Genomic DNA, 17,556 nt, shown 5'->3' with positions numbered 1-17,556 from the left:
AAATAAAAGAAAATGCAGCAGATATTAGTGGTGGGTTCTTTTATTAGAGCTGCTGCAGAACATCTTTGGGAGCAAACCTGTCAATCACTTGAGACACTACTGACCTACACAAACACACACACACACATATACACCAGTGTTACAGACTACTGACATATACTCACACACACATATAGCCACAGATACATACACATAATGACATACACAAACACACACATATACACCAGTGTTAGACTACTGACATATACACACACACACATATAGCCACAGATACATACACATACTGACATACACAAACACACACATATACACCAGTGCTACAGACATTGCTGACATACACACACATATAGCCACAGATACATACACATACTGACATACACAAACACACACATATACACCAGTGCTACAGACATTGCTGACATACACACACATATAGCCACAGATACATACACATACTAACATATACATATATACCCTTAGATACATATATACACACTGACATACACACACACACACACACACACACACACACACACATATAGCCACAGATACATACACATGCTGACATATAAATATATACACAGATACATATATACACACACTGACATATACATATACCCACAGATACATATATACACACACTGACATATACATATACCCACAGATACATATATACACTCACTGACATATACATATACCCACAGATACATATATACACACACTGACATATAAATATATACACAGATACATATATACACTCACTGACATATACATATACCCACAGATACATATATACACACACTGACATATACATATACCCACAGATACATATATACACTCACTGACACACATACACAGCACTTACAGCTCCCAGGCTTCTCCCTCCTCCTCCTGTAGTCCGGGCTGATCGTCACATAGAAGTATTGAGGACCTTTGGGTCATGTGACCCAAAGGTCCTTCATCCCTCTCCTGTGCCGTCTGACAGGTCCTGCTCCTCTGTTCAGCCCGCTCACCCGGCACTACAGTGAGGGGGCTGAACAGTGCAGTGGGGGTCCCTCCTTCTCTCTGGACCCCTGGGGGAGCGGGGTACCTACAATGAAGGCAGGACAGGCTTCCTCGGGCCCCCTTCCTGCAGGGGCCCCATAGCAGTCGCCTTCCCTGCCTTCATAGTAGCTACGCCACTGGTCACTTGGTTTCACAGGTGGAGTGTAATACAGATGCAAAAGGGACATGATGAGTATAAATATAATAGATATAAAGGGGACCAAACCTGGCTCATGGAGAGGTCAAAGAAAGTCAGGGAGACGACACACACAAAAAGGAAGTCAGGGAGAGGAGACGACACACACAAAAAGGAAGTCAGGGAGAGGAGACGACACACACAAAAAGGAAGTCAGGGAGAGGAGACGACACACACAAAAAGGAAGTCAGGGAGAGGAGACGACACACCCAAAAAGGAAGTCAGGGAGAGGAGATGACACACCCAAAAAGGAAGTCAGGGAGACAACACACCCAAAAAGGAAGTCAGGGAGAGGAGACGACACACACAAAAAGGAAGTCAGGGAGAGGAGACGACACACACAAAAAGGAGGTCAGGGAGAGGAGACGACACACACAAAAAGGAAGTCAGGGAGAGGAGGACGACACACACAAAAAGGAAGTCAGGGAGAGGAGAGGACACACACAAAAAGGAAGTCAGGGAGAGGAGACGACACACACAAAAAGGAAGTCAGGGAGAGGAGGACGACACACACATAAAGGAAGTCAGGGAGAGGAGCCGACACACAAAAAGGAAGCCAGGGAGAGGAGACAACACACCCAAAAAGGAAGTCAGGGAGAGGACACACCCAAAAAGGAAGTCAGGGAGAGGAGAGGACACACCTAAAAAGGAAGTCAGGGAGAGGACACACACAAAAAGGAAGTCAGGGAGACGACACACCCAAAAAGGAAGTCAGGGAGAGGAGAGGACACACACAAAAAGGAAGTCAGGGAGAGGAGAGGACACACACAAAAAGGAAGTCAGGGAGAGGAGAGGACACACACAAAAAGGAAGTCAGGGAGACGACACACCCAAAAAGGAAGTCAGGGAGAGGAGAGGACACACACAAAAAGGAAGTCAGGGAGAGGAGAGGACACACACAAAAAGGAAGTCAGGGAGAGGAGAGGACACACACAAAAAGGAAGTCAGGGAGAGGACACACCCAAAAAGGAAGTCAGGGAGAGGAGACGACACACCCATAAAGGAAGTCAGGGAGAGGAGCCGACACACAAAAAGGAAGCCAGGGAGAGGAGACAACACACCCAAAAAGGAAGTCAGGGAGAGGACACACCCAAAAAGGAAGTCAGGGAGACGACACACCCAAAAAGGAAGTCAGGGAGAGGAGAGGACACACCTAAAAAGGAAGTCAGGGAGAGGACACACACAAAAAGGAAGTCAGGGAGACGACACACCCAAAAAGGAAGTCAGGGAGAGGAGACGACACACACAAAAAGGAAGTCAGGGAGAGGAGACGACACACACAAAAAGGAAGTCAGGGAGAGGAGACGACACACACAAAAAGGAAGTCAGGGAGAGGAGAGGACACACACAAAAAGGAAGTCAGGGAGAGGAGAGGACACACACAAAAAGGAAGTCAGTGAGAGGAGAGGACACACACAAAAAGGAAGTCAGGGAGAGGAGAGGACACACACAAAAAGGAAGTCAGGGAGAGGACACACACAAAAAGGAAGTCAGGGAGAGGACACACCCAAAAAGGAAGTCAGGGAGAGGAGACGACACACCCATAAAGGAAGTCAGGGAGAGGAGCCGACACACAAAAAGGAAGCCAGGGAGAGGAGACAACACACCCAAAAAGGAAGTCAGGGAGAGGACACACCCAAAAAGGAAGTCAGGGAGACGACACACCCAAAAAGGAAGTCAGGGAGAGGAGAGGACACACCTAAAAAGGAAGTCAGGGAGAGGACACACACAAAAAGGAAGTCAGGGAGACGACACACCCAAAAAGGAAGTCAGGGAGAGGAGACGACACACACAAAAAGGAAGTCAGGGAGAGGAGACGACACACACAAAAAGGAAGTCAGGGAGAGGAGAGGACACACACAAAAAGGAAGTCAGGGAGAGGAGAGGACACACACAAAAAGGAAGTCAGGGAGAGGAGAGGACACACACAAAAAGGAAGTCAGGGAGAGGAGAGGACACACACAAAAAGGAAGTCAGGGAGAGGAGAGGACACACACAAAAAGGAAGTCAGGGAGAGGAGAGGACACACACAAAAAGGATGTCAGGGAGAGGAGAGGACACACACAAAAAGGAAGTCAGGGAGAGGACACACCCAAAAAGGAAGTCAGGGAGAGGAGACGACACACCCATAAAGGAAGTCAGGGAGAGGAGCCGACACACAAAAAGGAAGCCAGGGAGAGGAGACAACACACCCAAAAAGGAAGTCAGGGAGAGGACACACCCAAAAAGGAAGTCAGGGAGACGACACACCCAAAAAGGAAGTCAGGGAGAGGAGAGGACACACCTAAAAAGGAAGTCAGGGAGAGGACACACACAAAAAGGAAGTCAGGGAGACGACACACCCAAAAAGGAAGTCAGGGAGAGGAGACGACACACACAAAAAGGAAGTCAGGGAGAGGAGACGACACACACAAAAAGGAAGTCAGGGAGAGGAGAGGACACACACAAAAAGGAAGTCAGGGAGAGGAGAGGACACACCCAAAAAGGAAGTCAGGGAGAGGAGATGACACACCCAAAAAGGAAGTCAGGGAGAGGACACACCCAAAAAGGAAGTCAGGGAGAGGAGATGACACACACAAAAAGGAAGTCAGGGAGAGGACACACACAAAAAGGAAGTCGGGGAGAGGAGACGACACACCCAAAAAGGAAGTCAGGGAGAGGAGAGGACACACACAAAAAGGAAGTCAAGGAGAAGAGACGACACACACAAAAAGGAAGTCAGGGAGAGGACACACCCAAAAAGGAAGTCAGGGAGAGGAGACGACACACACAAAAAGGAAGTCAGGGAGAGGAGACGACACACCCAAAAAGGAAGTCAGGGAGAGGAGAGGACACACACAAAAAGGAAGTCAGGGAGACGACACACACAAAAGTCACGCTTGAGAAATGTCGCATAGTAGGATGTGAGTAAAGAATCACAATTTTTTTCATTCGAAGTGCTTTCTCTGGAACTATTTTTTGCACACACAAAAAGGAAGTCAGGAGATGGGAGACCAGACCTGAATGGGGGGGCTACTGTAATTGTGGTGTCCCACTGTAAAGTGCCCCAGGCACCTGTTGGAAAGCTCTTTCTTCAGGTTCAGTGGTGATTAAAGTAGTATTTTGTAGTTTCACCACTAGGCGTCAGTGTCACTTTTAAACCTTGTTATTTCATGCACAGCTGAAGTTAAAGTGTCAATGTCGTTACATTTTAGTTAATGTCAGTAGTACAGTAATCTAGTACAGGTGATTTTAAGAAACTTTGTAATTGGGTTTATTAGCTGAAAAATGCATTTTTATCATGAAAAAGAAGTTTGAAGCTCTCCCCCCTGTCTTTTATTGTTCTCTATGAAGAGGGGAGGTGAAGCACCAAAACAGGGCAACAAAGAGTTAATTTACAGCTACATCACCGGCTATCTCCTCTGACGTCAGCACTGACCTCTCTGACCTCTGAATAGGGGCTTTCAGCGGCTTCCTGCTCTCTGCTGCCGACTTATCTTCCCCCCCCCTTCCCTCTCCATAGCACAGACAGGATCCGACTGATGTAAAACAGTTGAGATTTCCTGATAATGAGCAGTGGATGACAGAAAGGAGAGGAGGGGAGGACCTGGGAAAAGGCTTTTTACATGCAGATAATAGCAGATTTGCCTAATAAACCCAATTACAAAGTTTCTTAAAATCACCTGGACTATTGATTTCTGCAAAAAAAAATTTGACAGTGACACTGTTACAGAGTTACTGTTGTTGAGTGTTCATGTGCTGACCTATAGGAGATGTTCTTTCTTTCTCTGCCTATCCCTGTCCCCCCCCCCCCCCCCACACACACACAGCCCCTGGGGTAGTAGTTAGTTAGCCCCGTGTGGGAGGAAGTCAGTTCAGTTGAGTTTGTTTAGTGAGTTGATGAGACACACGTGTGCATTTGCAGCTAGATACAACCAGCTCTTTCAGTACTTATATCAGGGGTCCCCAAACTTTTCACACAGGGGGCCAGTTCACCGTCCCTAAGACCATCGGAGGGTCGGACTATAAAAAAACAAACTATAATCAAATCCCAGTTCAAAATGCCACAACCCCCCTCCCCTAAAGTAAAAGCATCCCTCTTTCTTTCCACCCCTCACCCAGCGCACACTCAACCCTCAACCAGCCTCCCCTTACTCCCCCTTTACACCCTCAACCAGCCCCCCCAACTCCCCCCTCACATCCACAACCAGCTCCCTCACCCCACTTTCAACTCCCCCCACTTCACCTTCACCCCCTCAAGCAGCACTTAAGCAGGTATGTGGGTTACTCCCTGTATGTAGGATCCCCTGCTGTGCCCTCATATAGTAATAATGTCCCCTGCATTGTCCTCCATATACTAATAATGTGTCCCTGCATTGTCCCTCATATAGTAATAAGGCTCATTGTTGTGCTCTCTATATAGTAATAATGTCCCCCTGCAATGTCCCTCATATAGTAATAATGTTCCCCTGCAATGTTCCCCATATAGTTATACTGTCCCCCTGCAATGCCCCCATATAGTTATATTGTCCCCCTGCAATGTCCCCAATATAGTAATAATGTTCCCCTGCAATGTCCCCCATATAGTTATATTGTCCCCCTGCAATGTCCCCATATAGTTATATTGTTCCCCTGCAATGTCCCCCATATAGTTATATTGTCCCCCTGCAATGTCCCCCATATAGTTATATTGTCCCCCTGCAATGTCCCCCATATAGTTATATTGTTCCCCTGCAATGTCCCCAATATAGTAATAATGTTCCCCTGCAATGCCCCCCATATAGTTATATTGTCCCCCTGCATTGTCCCCCATATAGTTATATTGTCCCACTGCATTGCTACAAAAAAAAATAATATTTATACTCACCTAATACTGTCTTCATCTCTCCTGGCCTCTTCTCTCCTCATCCGCCGGTTAGTCGCCGGAGGGATTCCCCAGCAGGTGCAGCGACGTTATCACTGCCCCTGCCGGAGGATCTCTCAGGAGGGTGGTGCAATGGACCGCAGATCCCAGAGCAGTGTGAGATGTCCGCCCTGCCGCCTGCCTCCTCAGAGCTGCATGGACCACCGACCCCCCGCCCCGGATGTAACCTGGAAATGATCTCTGAGGGATCCTCCGGCAGGGGCAGTGATGACGTCGCTGCACCCGCTGGGGGATTCCTCCGGCGACTGACCGGAGGGGTTCCAAGAGTGCGAGGGGCCCGACCTGCCCGGGGATGACAGGGATAGGCAGCGGTGTGAAAGTGCGGTGGGGGCCGGATAAAAAGCCTCGAGGGGCCGCATGTGGCCTGCGGGCCGTAGTTTGGGGACCCCTGACTTATATTATATCTACTATGCATTGCTAGACACTACAAGAGGGAGAAAGTTGGGGATCAACCTAGCCCAGGCCGTGAACCAGTCTAAAAGGTGCAGGGCAGTATCCTACAACACAAGAGGAACTAGCCTGGATAGAACAACAGATACCAGAAGGTCTACGTATTTCATATCGCAGTGCAAGTAAACTGGAAAGGCTCGGACACTTAGCTTCACCCAGGTAACTAAGGCTGGGACTTGTATCACCCTATTAGGACGAGTACCTTGACACTGTAGGGCAGAAGGTGGTCAGACCATAGTCTAAACACGGATACAAGTAAACTTCTCACTCTCAGGTATTCTGCTAAAGTTCCGGCAGAGCACAATACTACATTGGGTTAGAAATCCAGGAAGTGAAGAAAAATGGCCTCTGTGCCAATCCACATAGTCTCCTGCTCCCACTGCTCTCCCACCTTAGGAGACAAATCTTCCATGTCTCTGTCTCACATTGTGTGTGTTTGCTGAGCACAGGCTGATGATGCAGACAGGGGGCAGGGTGTGATGTCACAGGAGGCGGGGCTGCATCCCCCAATGAGTGATTCACCATCTCTCACTAGCCAGAAGCAGCTGCTGCAACTTTTCTGGGACTGTGAGGAACAGCTGAGGGAAAGCATTGCATTCTGGGAACTGCTCAACCAGGAAGTACAGAAACACAATACAGAAAAAAAAAACCTAAACAAATGGATTTTTCGTTGTTTTAAAACTGGGAGAGGTAGGTAAGTAATGCGTTATGCTTCTGCAGAAGTTTCATTTTTTTAACCTCTACCTGGAGTTCCCCTTTAACCCCTTAACGACATCGGGCGTAAATTTACGCCCTGATGCCGGTAAGGGAGTTCAGAGCGGGGCCGCTTGTAGCCCGGGACCGTAGGTATTAGCGGGCACGGTCCGATCGCCGTGCCCGCTAATACAGTAATCAGATGCAGCTGTCAAACATGACAGCTGCATCCGATTACCGGACGCAGCGTCATCCCTGGTGTCTAGTGGGGAGATCGCTCCTCCGGGATGTTATCCCGGAGGAGCGATCTCCGTAAATGAAGCCAGCCGGGGACCGCTCCAAGATGGCGCCGTCCCCGGCTCGGCACTCGTTTACTTCCGGCTGCAGCAGCCAAAAGCAAACGAGTGCCGATCTCATGGATCTCTGCAGCATATATATGCTGCAGAGATCTCAATGAGAGATCAAAGCACTTATACTAGAAGTCCCCCAGGGGGAATAACCCTAACCCCAGGAGGAATAACCCTAACCCCAGGGGGGGAATAACCCTAACCCCAGGAGGAATAACCCTAACCCCAGGGGGGATAACCCTAACCCCAGGGGGGCTTCTAGTATAAGTGTTAAAGTAAAAAAAAAATGTCATTATTAATAAAGCCCCCTCCCCTAATAAAAGTCTAAATCACCCCCCTTTTCCCAGGTTATAAATAAATAAATAAATAAACATGTTTGCTATCGCCGCGTGCGTAATCGCCCGAACTATTAATTAATCACATTCCTGATCTCACACGGTAAACGGCGTCAGCACAAAAAAATCCCAAAGTGCAAAATTGCGCATTTTTGGTTGCATCAAATCCAGAAAAATTGTAATAAAAAGCGATCAAAAAGTCGTATATGCTCAATCAAGGTACCGATAGAAAGATCACATCATGGCGCAAAAAATGACACCTGACACAGCCCCATAGACCAAAGGATAAAAGCGCTATAAGCCTGGGAATGGAGCGGTTTTAAGTGTCGTATATTTGTTGACAATGGTTTAAATTTTTTACAGGCCATCAGATACAATATAAGTTACACGTTACATATCATAGTAATCGTAACGACTTGAGGAACATATATAACAAGTCAGTTTTACCCCAGGGCGAATGGCGTAAAAACACATTTCCCCCAAATAAACAAAATGCGTTTTTTTTTTCAATTTCACCACACTTTGAATTTTTTTCTGGTTTCGCAGTATACTTTATGCAAAAATTCAGCCGTCATTGGGAAGTACAATTAGTGACACAAAAAATAAGGGCTCATGTGGGTTTCTAGGTGGAAAAATGCAAGTGCTATGGCCTTTTATGCACAAGGAGGAAAAACCGAAAACGCAAAAATCGAAATTTGCTCTGTCCTTAAAGGGTTAAGCACTGAAGTCTGAACAAAGATGTGTCTATTTGCTGCCAAAGTGTTTTGTATTCTCAAGAGACTGTACAGTAAAGCTGTTCTATTTTCCCATCACTGGGACTCAGTCATCCTCCGCACCAGCACCTATACACACTAGCCACACACCTTGGGTTATTTTTCCCCTTTCGGTGGGTGGCGGCAACGATAGTCCAGGTGGGACGATTGCCACTTAGGTCCCTTGGGATCCAGTCACAGTAGTCCTATCACTGACTATTTCAGGGGAATACAGCCAGGCACGCTACAAAGCAGGTACTAACATCCGCCCTGGCGTCACCACACTAACACCTCCGACCATCGCCCTCCCAGTGCTCACCACATAAGGGTCCTATTAGACAAAGGGATTTTTAACAATAAACAATTGCAAACGAGAGCTACCTTAAATTGTTTACCATATAACACAGAACGATGAGCGATTTTTTGTTGGTTTGATATTTGGTTGTTGCCTACATTTACACTTAACAATTATCGTTTAAATTTGAACTCTATAAGGATAATTTGCACAATAATCGACCCGTGTAACAAGGCCCAAAATGGAGACCTGTGTGGTTAAGCGTTCATCATGTGGTAACTATTGTTGTCATTCATGTTGTTGGAATCTTCTAGCATTCTTTGATGTTGTGCGTATTCCTTATTGTTTATATGGTATTGTAGTTTTGTATCTTTGTAACTATAAAGGCCACATTCCTCCCTTAGGCTATGTACCGGCCGGGTGACCTTTCCGGCTGCGGAGCTCTTATGCGGGCCCATCAGCACGCTCCCGCATCAGAGCTTCCCATGGCGCACAGTGAAGCAAGTGGCCGGAGCCGCTCGCTTCACTGTGTGAACTGACAGGTCTTTCTGTGGCCGCAATTCACTGAATTCCGTCCGCAGAAAACTAACCTGTCAGTTGTTTGCGGCGCCGCACAATCCTGGCCGGAGCGTATACGATGTGTGTACGCTCCGGCCGGGATCCCATTGAAAATAAGGCTATGTTCCATCCCTCAAAACTACGGCCGTAGTTTTACGTAGTGTGAATATATAGCCTTAGGGTGGGTTCACATTGAGGAATTCTCGCGGATAAACTCCACGGAATTCCGGCGGCTGTATGCGCTCATGCACGCACGCCTTTCCGCCGGCTCCATAGACACCATTATATGGGCTGTCTGACATGTCAATTCTTTCAGCGGAATTCGGAATCAGCCAGCCCGTAGAATGGAGCCGCCGCAAAGGCGCGCGTCCGTGAGCACGTACAGCGGAGTTAATCCGCGAGAATTTGGTAGTGTGAACCAGTCCTTACATTGTATGATTCATTTACTGGCCTAACCTGCAATCCAGATGTATGTGCATGCTGGGAATAACCCCGTGCATCCTCCTCCTCTCTGGTCTCATTCCTCCTGCTCCGAGGGTCCTACACTAGGCCTGCCTAACATCAGATACTATCTGCCAGGCACAGTATTGGGGGTGTCACCTGCTCAAGGATTAATATCACCCACAACCCTGTGTGGCCCCATATGGAGGCTTCACTCTAGCTACTGTGACCTCCTCCTGCCAGTTTGTGACACAACAAATCCCAGCAGGCCCTTCAGAACTCCCCCTGCATGCTGACAATGGTGGCAGGCTGCAGATGGATGGATGAAGAATGGACGGACCACCAGTCATGTTCAGATCAGTTCTTTATTAGTTCCTCAGTGTGTATCCACCTTATTAGGAAGACCTCCAGCTTACACGGCTGGGCCTTCTGGGCTTCCTTTCTAGTTCCTTGCTTTCCGGCGGCTCTAAGGCTTGTATTTACACACGTAAGGTTTCGCCTGATTACAGTTGGCATCATTCCAGGTTAGAAACTCTGCAAAAGACAGTGAGAGAACGCTCAGTGGTGACCCCAACAATAGATATGTTATAGAAATTGCTTCCATTTTGTTCAGAGATGGAGCTTTAGGGGGCAATGAGGCCTTTGTAGGTGACATCTTTTTTGCCCTGAATCCCCTCTGTAACCTCTCAGTATCTTTTGCAGTGTAAGAGGTTACAGGCCCCCTATGGTGCAGGTCCCCGGACAGGAGAAAGACTTACTGAATGTAGAGACTGGTGATGTGTTTGCTCAGCTAAGAATGGTGATGATACATATTAAAGTGTCGTGAATCACTAGATGTGATATAAAGCAAGTTTGCAATTTACATTCATTATTTTTTTTCTAGTTATCATGGAGAACACGGCACTTCCTGTTTTCTGACTCCTTTTTTTTTTTTCCTCAGAAAACAGAAAGTCCTGTGTATCCCGGGTCATCTGAGCGCTCACAGAGAGAAGTCCGTCATGTGATTGATAGACACAGTGAGCCGAGACTCTCTGTACTGGCCGCAATTCCTGTCTTTAGTCTGTTTTTTGTTTTTTTTTATCAACCAGCACAAGTCAGAAAATCTGCCTTCAGGAGACTGGACCTGGATACAGTAAGTATAGCTGTTATATAGTAGTCAGGAGACTGGGCCTGGATACAGTAAGTATAGCTGTTATATAGTAGTCAGGAGACTGGACCTGGATACAGTAAGTATAGCTGTTATATAGCAGTCAGGAGACTGGACCTGGATACAGTAAGTATAGCTGTTATATAGCTGCCTTCAGGAGACTGGACCTGGATACAGTAAGTATAGCTGTTATATAGCTGCCTTCAGGAGACTGGACCTGGATACAGTAAGTATAGCTGCCTTCAGGAGACTGGACCTGGATACAGTAAGTATAGCTGTTATATAGCTGCCTTCAGGAGACTGGACCTGGATACAGTAAGTATAGCTGGTATATAGCAGCCTTCAGGAGATTGGACCTGGATACAGTAAGTATAGCTGTTATATAGCTGCCTTCAGGAGACTGGACCTGTATACAGTAAGTATAGCTGTTATATAGCTGCCTTCAGGAGACTGGACCTGGATACAGTAAGTATAGCAGTTATATAGTAGTCAGGAGACTGGACCTGGATACAGTAAGTATAGCTGTTATATAGCAGGAGACTGGACCTGGATACAGTAAGTATAGCTGGTATATAGCTGCCTTCAGGAGACTGGACTGTGTATTGAAAACTTGCTTTATTTCACATCTACTGTTTATTTAGATTTTGAATGTTATAAGAACAGTGACACTTTAAGCATAGTGGGGGTCACTTACTTTCTTTGCATGAGAGCTCTCCACAGTATTCTTGTCCGTTACTGTTATCAGGTTGGTTGGGGAGCCAGGCGCGATAATTATACATGGACCCATCATTCCACTTCCAGCGGCGATTCTGGAAAATTATGAGACTGGTGAAGCACATGGACTCACCCTGCCAGCCAGCTTGTATACGTCAGGCATCCGCACCATCCCAGCTGCCCGCCCTATAGTTACCTGCTCAGGATCGTGAAGTCCTATCCATACCGGCTGGGTCTTCTGATAGGCAGAAATATGGGAGGAAACAATATTCGCTTCTGCAGAATCCATGATGGAGGCTAAATGAGCTCCGTGGCCGTATGCTTGGCAGTCAAACTAGAGAGAAGACATTGGTACATCTGTAGTGATGTATGGGGGCAGCATGACCACGGGGAGGAACATCTGTACTGATGTATGGGCGCAGCATGACCACAGGGAGGAACATCTGTAGTGATGTATGGGCGCAGCATGACCACGGGGAGGAACATCTGTAGTGATGTATGGGCGCAGCATGACCATGGGGATGAACATCTGTAGTGATGTATGGGCGCAGCATGACCACAGGGAGGAACATCTGTAGTGATGTATGGGCGCAGCATGACCATGGGGAGAAACATCTGTAGTGATGTATGGACGCAGCATGACCACGGGGAGGAACATCTGTACTGACGTATGGACGCAGCATGACTATGGGGAGGAACATCTGTAGTGATGTATGGACGCAGCCTGACCATGGGGAGGAACATCTGTAGTGATGTATGGGCGCAGCATGAACAGGGGGAGAAACATCTATAGTGATGTATGTGCGCAGCATGACCACGGGGAGGAACATCTGTACTGGTGTATGGGCGCAGCATGAACAGGGGGAGAAATATCTGTAGTGATGTATGGGTGGAGCATGACCACGGGGAGGAACATCTGTAGTGATGTATAGACGCAGCATGACCACGTGGAGGAACATCTGTAGTGATGTATGGGCGCAGCATGACCACGGTGAGGAACATCTGTAGTGATGTATGGGCGCAGCATGACCACGGGGAGGAACATCTGTAGTGATGTATGGGCGCAGCATGAACAGGGGGAGAAACATCTATAGTGATGTATGTGCGCAGCATGACCACGGGGAGGAACATCTGTAGTGATGTATGGGCGCAGCATGAACAGGGGGAGAAACATCTATAGTGATGTATGGACGCAGCCTGACCACAGGGAGGAACATCTGTAGTGATGTATGGGCGCAGCATGACCACGGGGAGGAACATCTGTAGTGATGTATGGGCGCAGCATGACCATGGGGAGGAACATCTGTACTGATGTGTGGGCGCAGCATGACCACAGGGAGGAACATCTGTAGTGATGTATGGGCGCAGCATGACCACGGGGAGGAACATCTGTAGTGATGTATGGGCGCAGCATGACTATGGGGAGGAACATCTGTAGTGATGTGTGGGCGCAGCATGACTATGGGGAGGAACATCTGTAGTGATGTATGGGGCAGCATGACCACGGGGAGGAACATCTGTAGTGATGTATGGGCGCAGCATGAACAGGGGGAGAAGCCTACATAGGGACGGTAATTTTATGCTGCAGTCTGTCATTCATCCTATCCATTTCTGGGGCAGGTTTGTCCTATCTAGTGGTATGATGGACGGGAGGACAACTCCCAGCAGCCGCTACTTTCTTACCTCTGCTTCAGACCAGCTCAATGGATAACGAAAGTAGCCATAGCAGTTTGCCTTGTAGTAGAACCAGCCATTGGGGCAGCTGGAGCGGGCCTTGCTACCTGAACAAAGGACACAGTGATGAGAATATCCAGACGGCCTCATACAGAGACATATACCATAGGAGAGACAGAGCGCGTATACCATAGGAGAGACAGAGCGCGTATACCATAGGAGAGACACAGCGCGTATACCATAGGAGAGACAGAGCGCGTATACCATAGGAGAGACACAGCGCGTATACCATAGGAGAGACAGAGCGCGTATACCATAGGAGAGACACAGCGCGTATACCATAGGAGAGACACAGCGCGTATACCATAGGAGAGACACAGCGCGTATACCATAGGAGAGACACAGCGCGTATACCATAGGAGAGACACAGCGCGTATACCATAGGAGAGACACAGCGCGTATACCATAGGAGAGACACAGCGCGTATACCATATGAGAGACACAGCGCGTATACCATAGGAGAGACACAGCGCGTATACCATAGGAGAGACAGAGCGCGTATACCATAGGAGAGACAGAGCGCGTATACCATAGGAGAGACAGAGCGCGTATACCATAGGAGAGACAGAGCGCGTATACCATAGGAGAGACAGAGCGCGTATACCATAGGAGAGACACAGCGCGTATACCATAGGAGAGACACAGCGCGTATACCATAGGAGAGACACATCGCGTATACCGTAGGAGAGACACAGCGCGTATACCGTAGGAGAGACAGAGCGCGTATACCATAGGAGAGACAGAGCGCGTATACCATAGGAGAGACAGAGCGCGTATACCATAGGAGAGACAGAGCGCGTATACCATAGGAGAGACAGAGCGCGTATACCATATGAGAGACACAGCGCGTATACCATAGGAGAGACACAGCGCGTATACCATAGGAGAGACAGAGCGCGTATACCATAGGAGAGACAGAGCGCGTATACCATAGGAGAGACAGAGCGCGTATACCATAGGAGAGACAGAGCGCGTATACCATAGGAGAGACACATCGCGTATACCATAGGAGAGACAGAGCGCGTATACCATAGGAGAGACACAGCATGTATACCATAGGAGAGACACAGCGCGTATACCATAGGAGAGACAGAGCGCGTATACCATAGGAGAGACAGAGCGCGTATACCATAGGAGAGACACAGCGCGTATACCATAGGAGAGACACAGCGCGTATACCATAGGAGAGACAGAGCGCGTATACCATAGGAGAGACAGAGCGCGTATAGCATAGGAGAGACAGAGCGCGTATACCATAGGAGAGACACAGCGCGTATACCATAGGAGAGACACAGCGCGTATACCATAGGAGAGACAGAGCGCGTATACCATAGGAGAGACACAGCGCGTATACCATAGGAGAGACACAGCGCGTATACCATAGGAGAGACACAGCACGTATACCATAGGAGAGACAGAGCGCGTATACCATAGGAGAGACAGAGCGCGTATACCATAGGAGAGACAGAGCGCGTATACCATAGGAGAGACACAGCGCGTATACCATAGGAGAGACACAGCGCGTATACCATAGGAGAGACAGAACGCGTATACCATAGGAGAGACACAGCGCGTATACCATAGGAGAGACAGAGCGCGTATACCATAGGAGAGACACAGCGCGTATACCATAGGAGAGACAGAGCGCGTATACCATAGGAGAGACACAGCGCGTATACCATAGGAGAGACAGAGCGCGTATACCATAGGAGAGACAGAGCGCGTATACCATAGGAGAGACAGAGCGCGTATACCATAGGAGAGACAGAGCGCGTATACCATAGGAGAGACAGAGCGCGTATACCATAGGAGAGACAGAGCGCGTATACCATAGGAGAGGGATAATACATGGATAATACATTGCTGTTAGCTTTGGTTTCATATGATAATGTATATATCTTCTGTGCTGCCAGCAGAAGAGCTAGATGATTGGTGTGGTGTCATGGGAGAAGGTATATAACTGGTGTGATGTCACAGGAGGAGGGTATATAACTGGTGTGATGTCACAGGAGGGGTATATAACTGGTGTGATGTCACAGGAGGGGTATATAGGAGCCTGTATAGACACCATATAGGAGAGGACCTAGGACTGATCCCTAAGGATTCCTGACTGGAAGAGGAGAAGCTTCCAGGGAATGACAGACTGCAGGGGCGGGAGGATAAGTAACATGCTCTCCCCTCCCCCATCCAGTGCTAAAGCCGGGACTCTGCAGCTCCGGACATAGGACCCTGCTACGGCTGCTGACTGGCTGAGCGGACCCTGCTACGGCTGCTGACTGGCTGAGCGGACCCTGCTACGGCTGCTGACTGGCTGAGCGGACCCTGCTACGGCTGCTGACTGGCTGAGCGGACCCTGCTACGGCTGCTGACTGGCTGAGCGGACCCTGCTATGGCTGCTGACTGGCTGAGCGGACCCTGCTACAGCTGCTGACTGGCTGAGCGGACCCTGCTACGGCTGCTGACTGGCTGAGCGGACCCTGCTAGGGCTGCTGACTGGCTGAGCGGACCCTGCTACAGCTGCTGACTGGCTGAGCGGACCCTGCTATGGCTGCTGACTGGCTGAGCGGACCCTGCTACAGCTGCTGACTGGCTGACCCTGCTAGGGCTGCTGACTGGCTGAGCGGACCCTGCTATGGCTGCTGACTGGCTGAGCGGACCCTGCTACAGCTGCTGACTGGCTGAGCGGACCCTGCTATGGCTGCTGACTGGCTGAGCGGACCCTGCTATGGCTGCTGACTGGCTGAGCGGACCCTGCTACAGCTGCTGACTGGCTGACCCTGCTATGGCTGCTGACTGGCTGAGCGGACCCTGCTACAGCTGCTGACTGGCTGAGCGGACCCTGCTACGGCTGCTGACTGGCTGAGCGGACCCTGCTACAGCTGCTGACTGGCTGAGCGGACCCTGCTATGGCTGCTGACTGGCTGAGCGGACCCTGCTAGGGCTGCTGACTGGCTGAGCGGACCCTGCTAGGGCTGCTGACTGGCTGAGCGGACCCTGCTACGGCTGCTGACTGGCTGAGCGGACCCTGCTACGGCTGCTGACTGGCTGAGCGGACCCTGCTACAGCTGCTGACTGGCTGAGCGGACCCTGCTACGGCTGCTGACTGGCTGAGCGGACCCTGCTACGGCTGCTGACTGGCTGAGCGGACCCTGCTATGGCTGCTGACTGGCTGAGCGGACCCTGCTACAGCTGCTGACTGGCTGAGCGGACCCTGCTATGGCTGCTGACTGGCTGAGCGGACCCTGCTACAGCTGCTGACTGGCTGAGCGGACCCTGCTACGGCTGCTGACTGGCTGAGCGGACCCTGCTATGGCTGCTGACTGGCTGAGCGGACCCTGCTACAGCTGCTGACTGGCTGAGCGGACCCTGCTATGGCTGCTGACTGGCTGAGCGGACCCTGCTACAGCTGCTGACTGGCTGAGCGGACCCTGCTATGGCTGCTGACTGGCTGAGCGGACCCTGCTATGGCTGCTGACTGGCTGAGCGGACCCTGCTACAGCTGCTGACTGGCTGACCCTGCTAGGGCTGCTGACTGGCTGAGCGGACCCTGCTACGGATGCTGACTGGCTGAGCGGTCCCTTCTAGAGCTGCTGACTGGCTGAGCGGACCCTGCTATGGCTGCTGACTGGCTGAGCGGACCCTGCTACAGCTGCTGACTGGCTGAGCGGACCCTGCTATGGCTGCTGACTGGCTGAGCGGACCCTGCTACAGCTGCTGACTGGCTGACCCTGCTAGGGCTGCTGACTGGCTGAGCGGACCCTGCTAGGGCTGCTGACTGGCTGAGCGGACCCTGCTACGGCTGCTGACTGGCTGAGCGGACCCTGCTAGGGCTGCTGACTGGCTGAGCGGACCCTGCTAGGGCTGCTGACTGGCTGAGCGGACCCTGCTAGGGCTGCTGACTGGCTGAGCGGACCTGACGCCTCATATCCCAGGTCCCATCACTTAGC

At 49.8% G+C, this 17,556-nt stretch overlaps 1 protein-coding gene across 2 annotated transcripts in view; it reads right to left on the bottom strand.

Annotated features, from left to right (window-relative positions):
* Positions 1 to 10,360: 10,360 nt before the first annotated feature.
* The window catches only part of REG4 (regenerating family member 4), a 31,831-nt gene continuing 24,635 nt past the window's right edge, over positions 10,361 to 17,556 (bottom strand). For both annotated transcript variants that reach the window (XM_069959601.1, XM_069959600.1), the window contains exons 3-6: positions 13,559 to 13,656; positions 12,072 to 12,209; positions 11,856 to 11,970; positions 10,361 to 10,548 (exon numbers count right to left, since the gene is read on the bottom strand). In XM_069959601.1, coding sequence (XP_069815702.1) covers positions 10,481 to 10,548; positions 11,856 to 11,970; positions 12,072 to 12,209; positions 13,559 to 13,656 — 419 coding nt within the window. In that variant the 3' untranslated portion in view covers positions 10,361 to 10,480. The remainder of the gene's footprint in view (positions 10,549 to 11,855; positions 11,971 to 12,071; positions 12,210 to 13,558; positions 13,657 to 17,556) is intronic.

This window comes from Dendropsophus ebraccatus, chromosome 2, assembly GCF_027789765.1.
Source record: "Dendropsophus ebraccatus isolate aDenEbr1 chromosome 2, aDenEbr1.pat, whole genome shotgun sequence".
Classification (NCBI taxonomy): Eukaryota; Metazoa; Chordata; class Amphibia; order Anura; family Hylidae; genus Dendropsophus; species Dendropsophus ebraccatus.
Note: the sequence above shows the minus strand (reverse complement) of the source record. Positions and strands in the feature narration are given on the sequence as shown.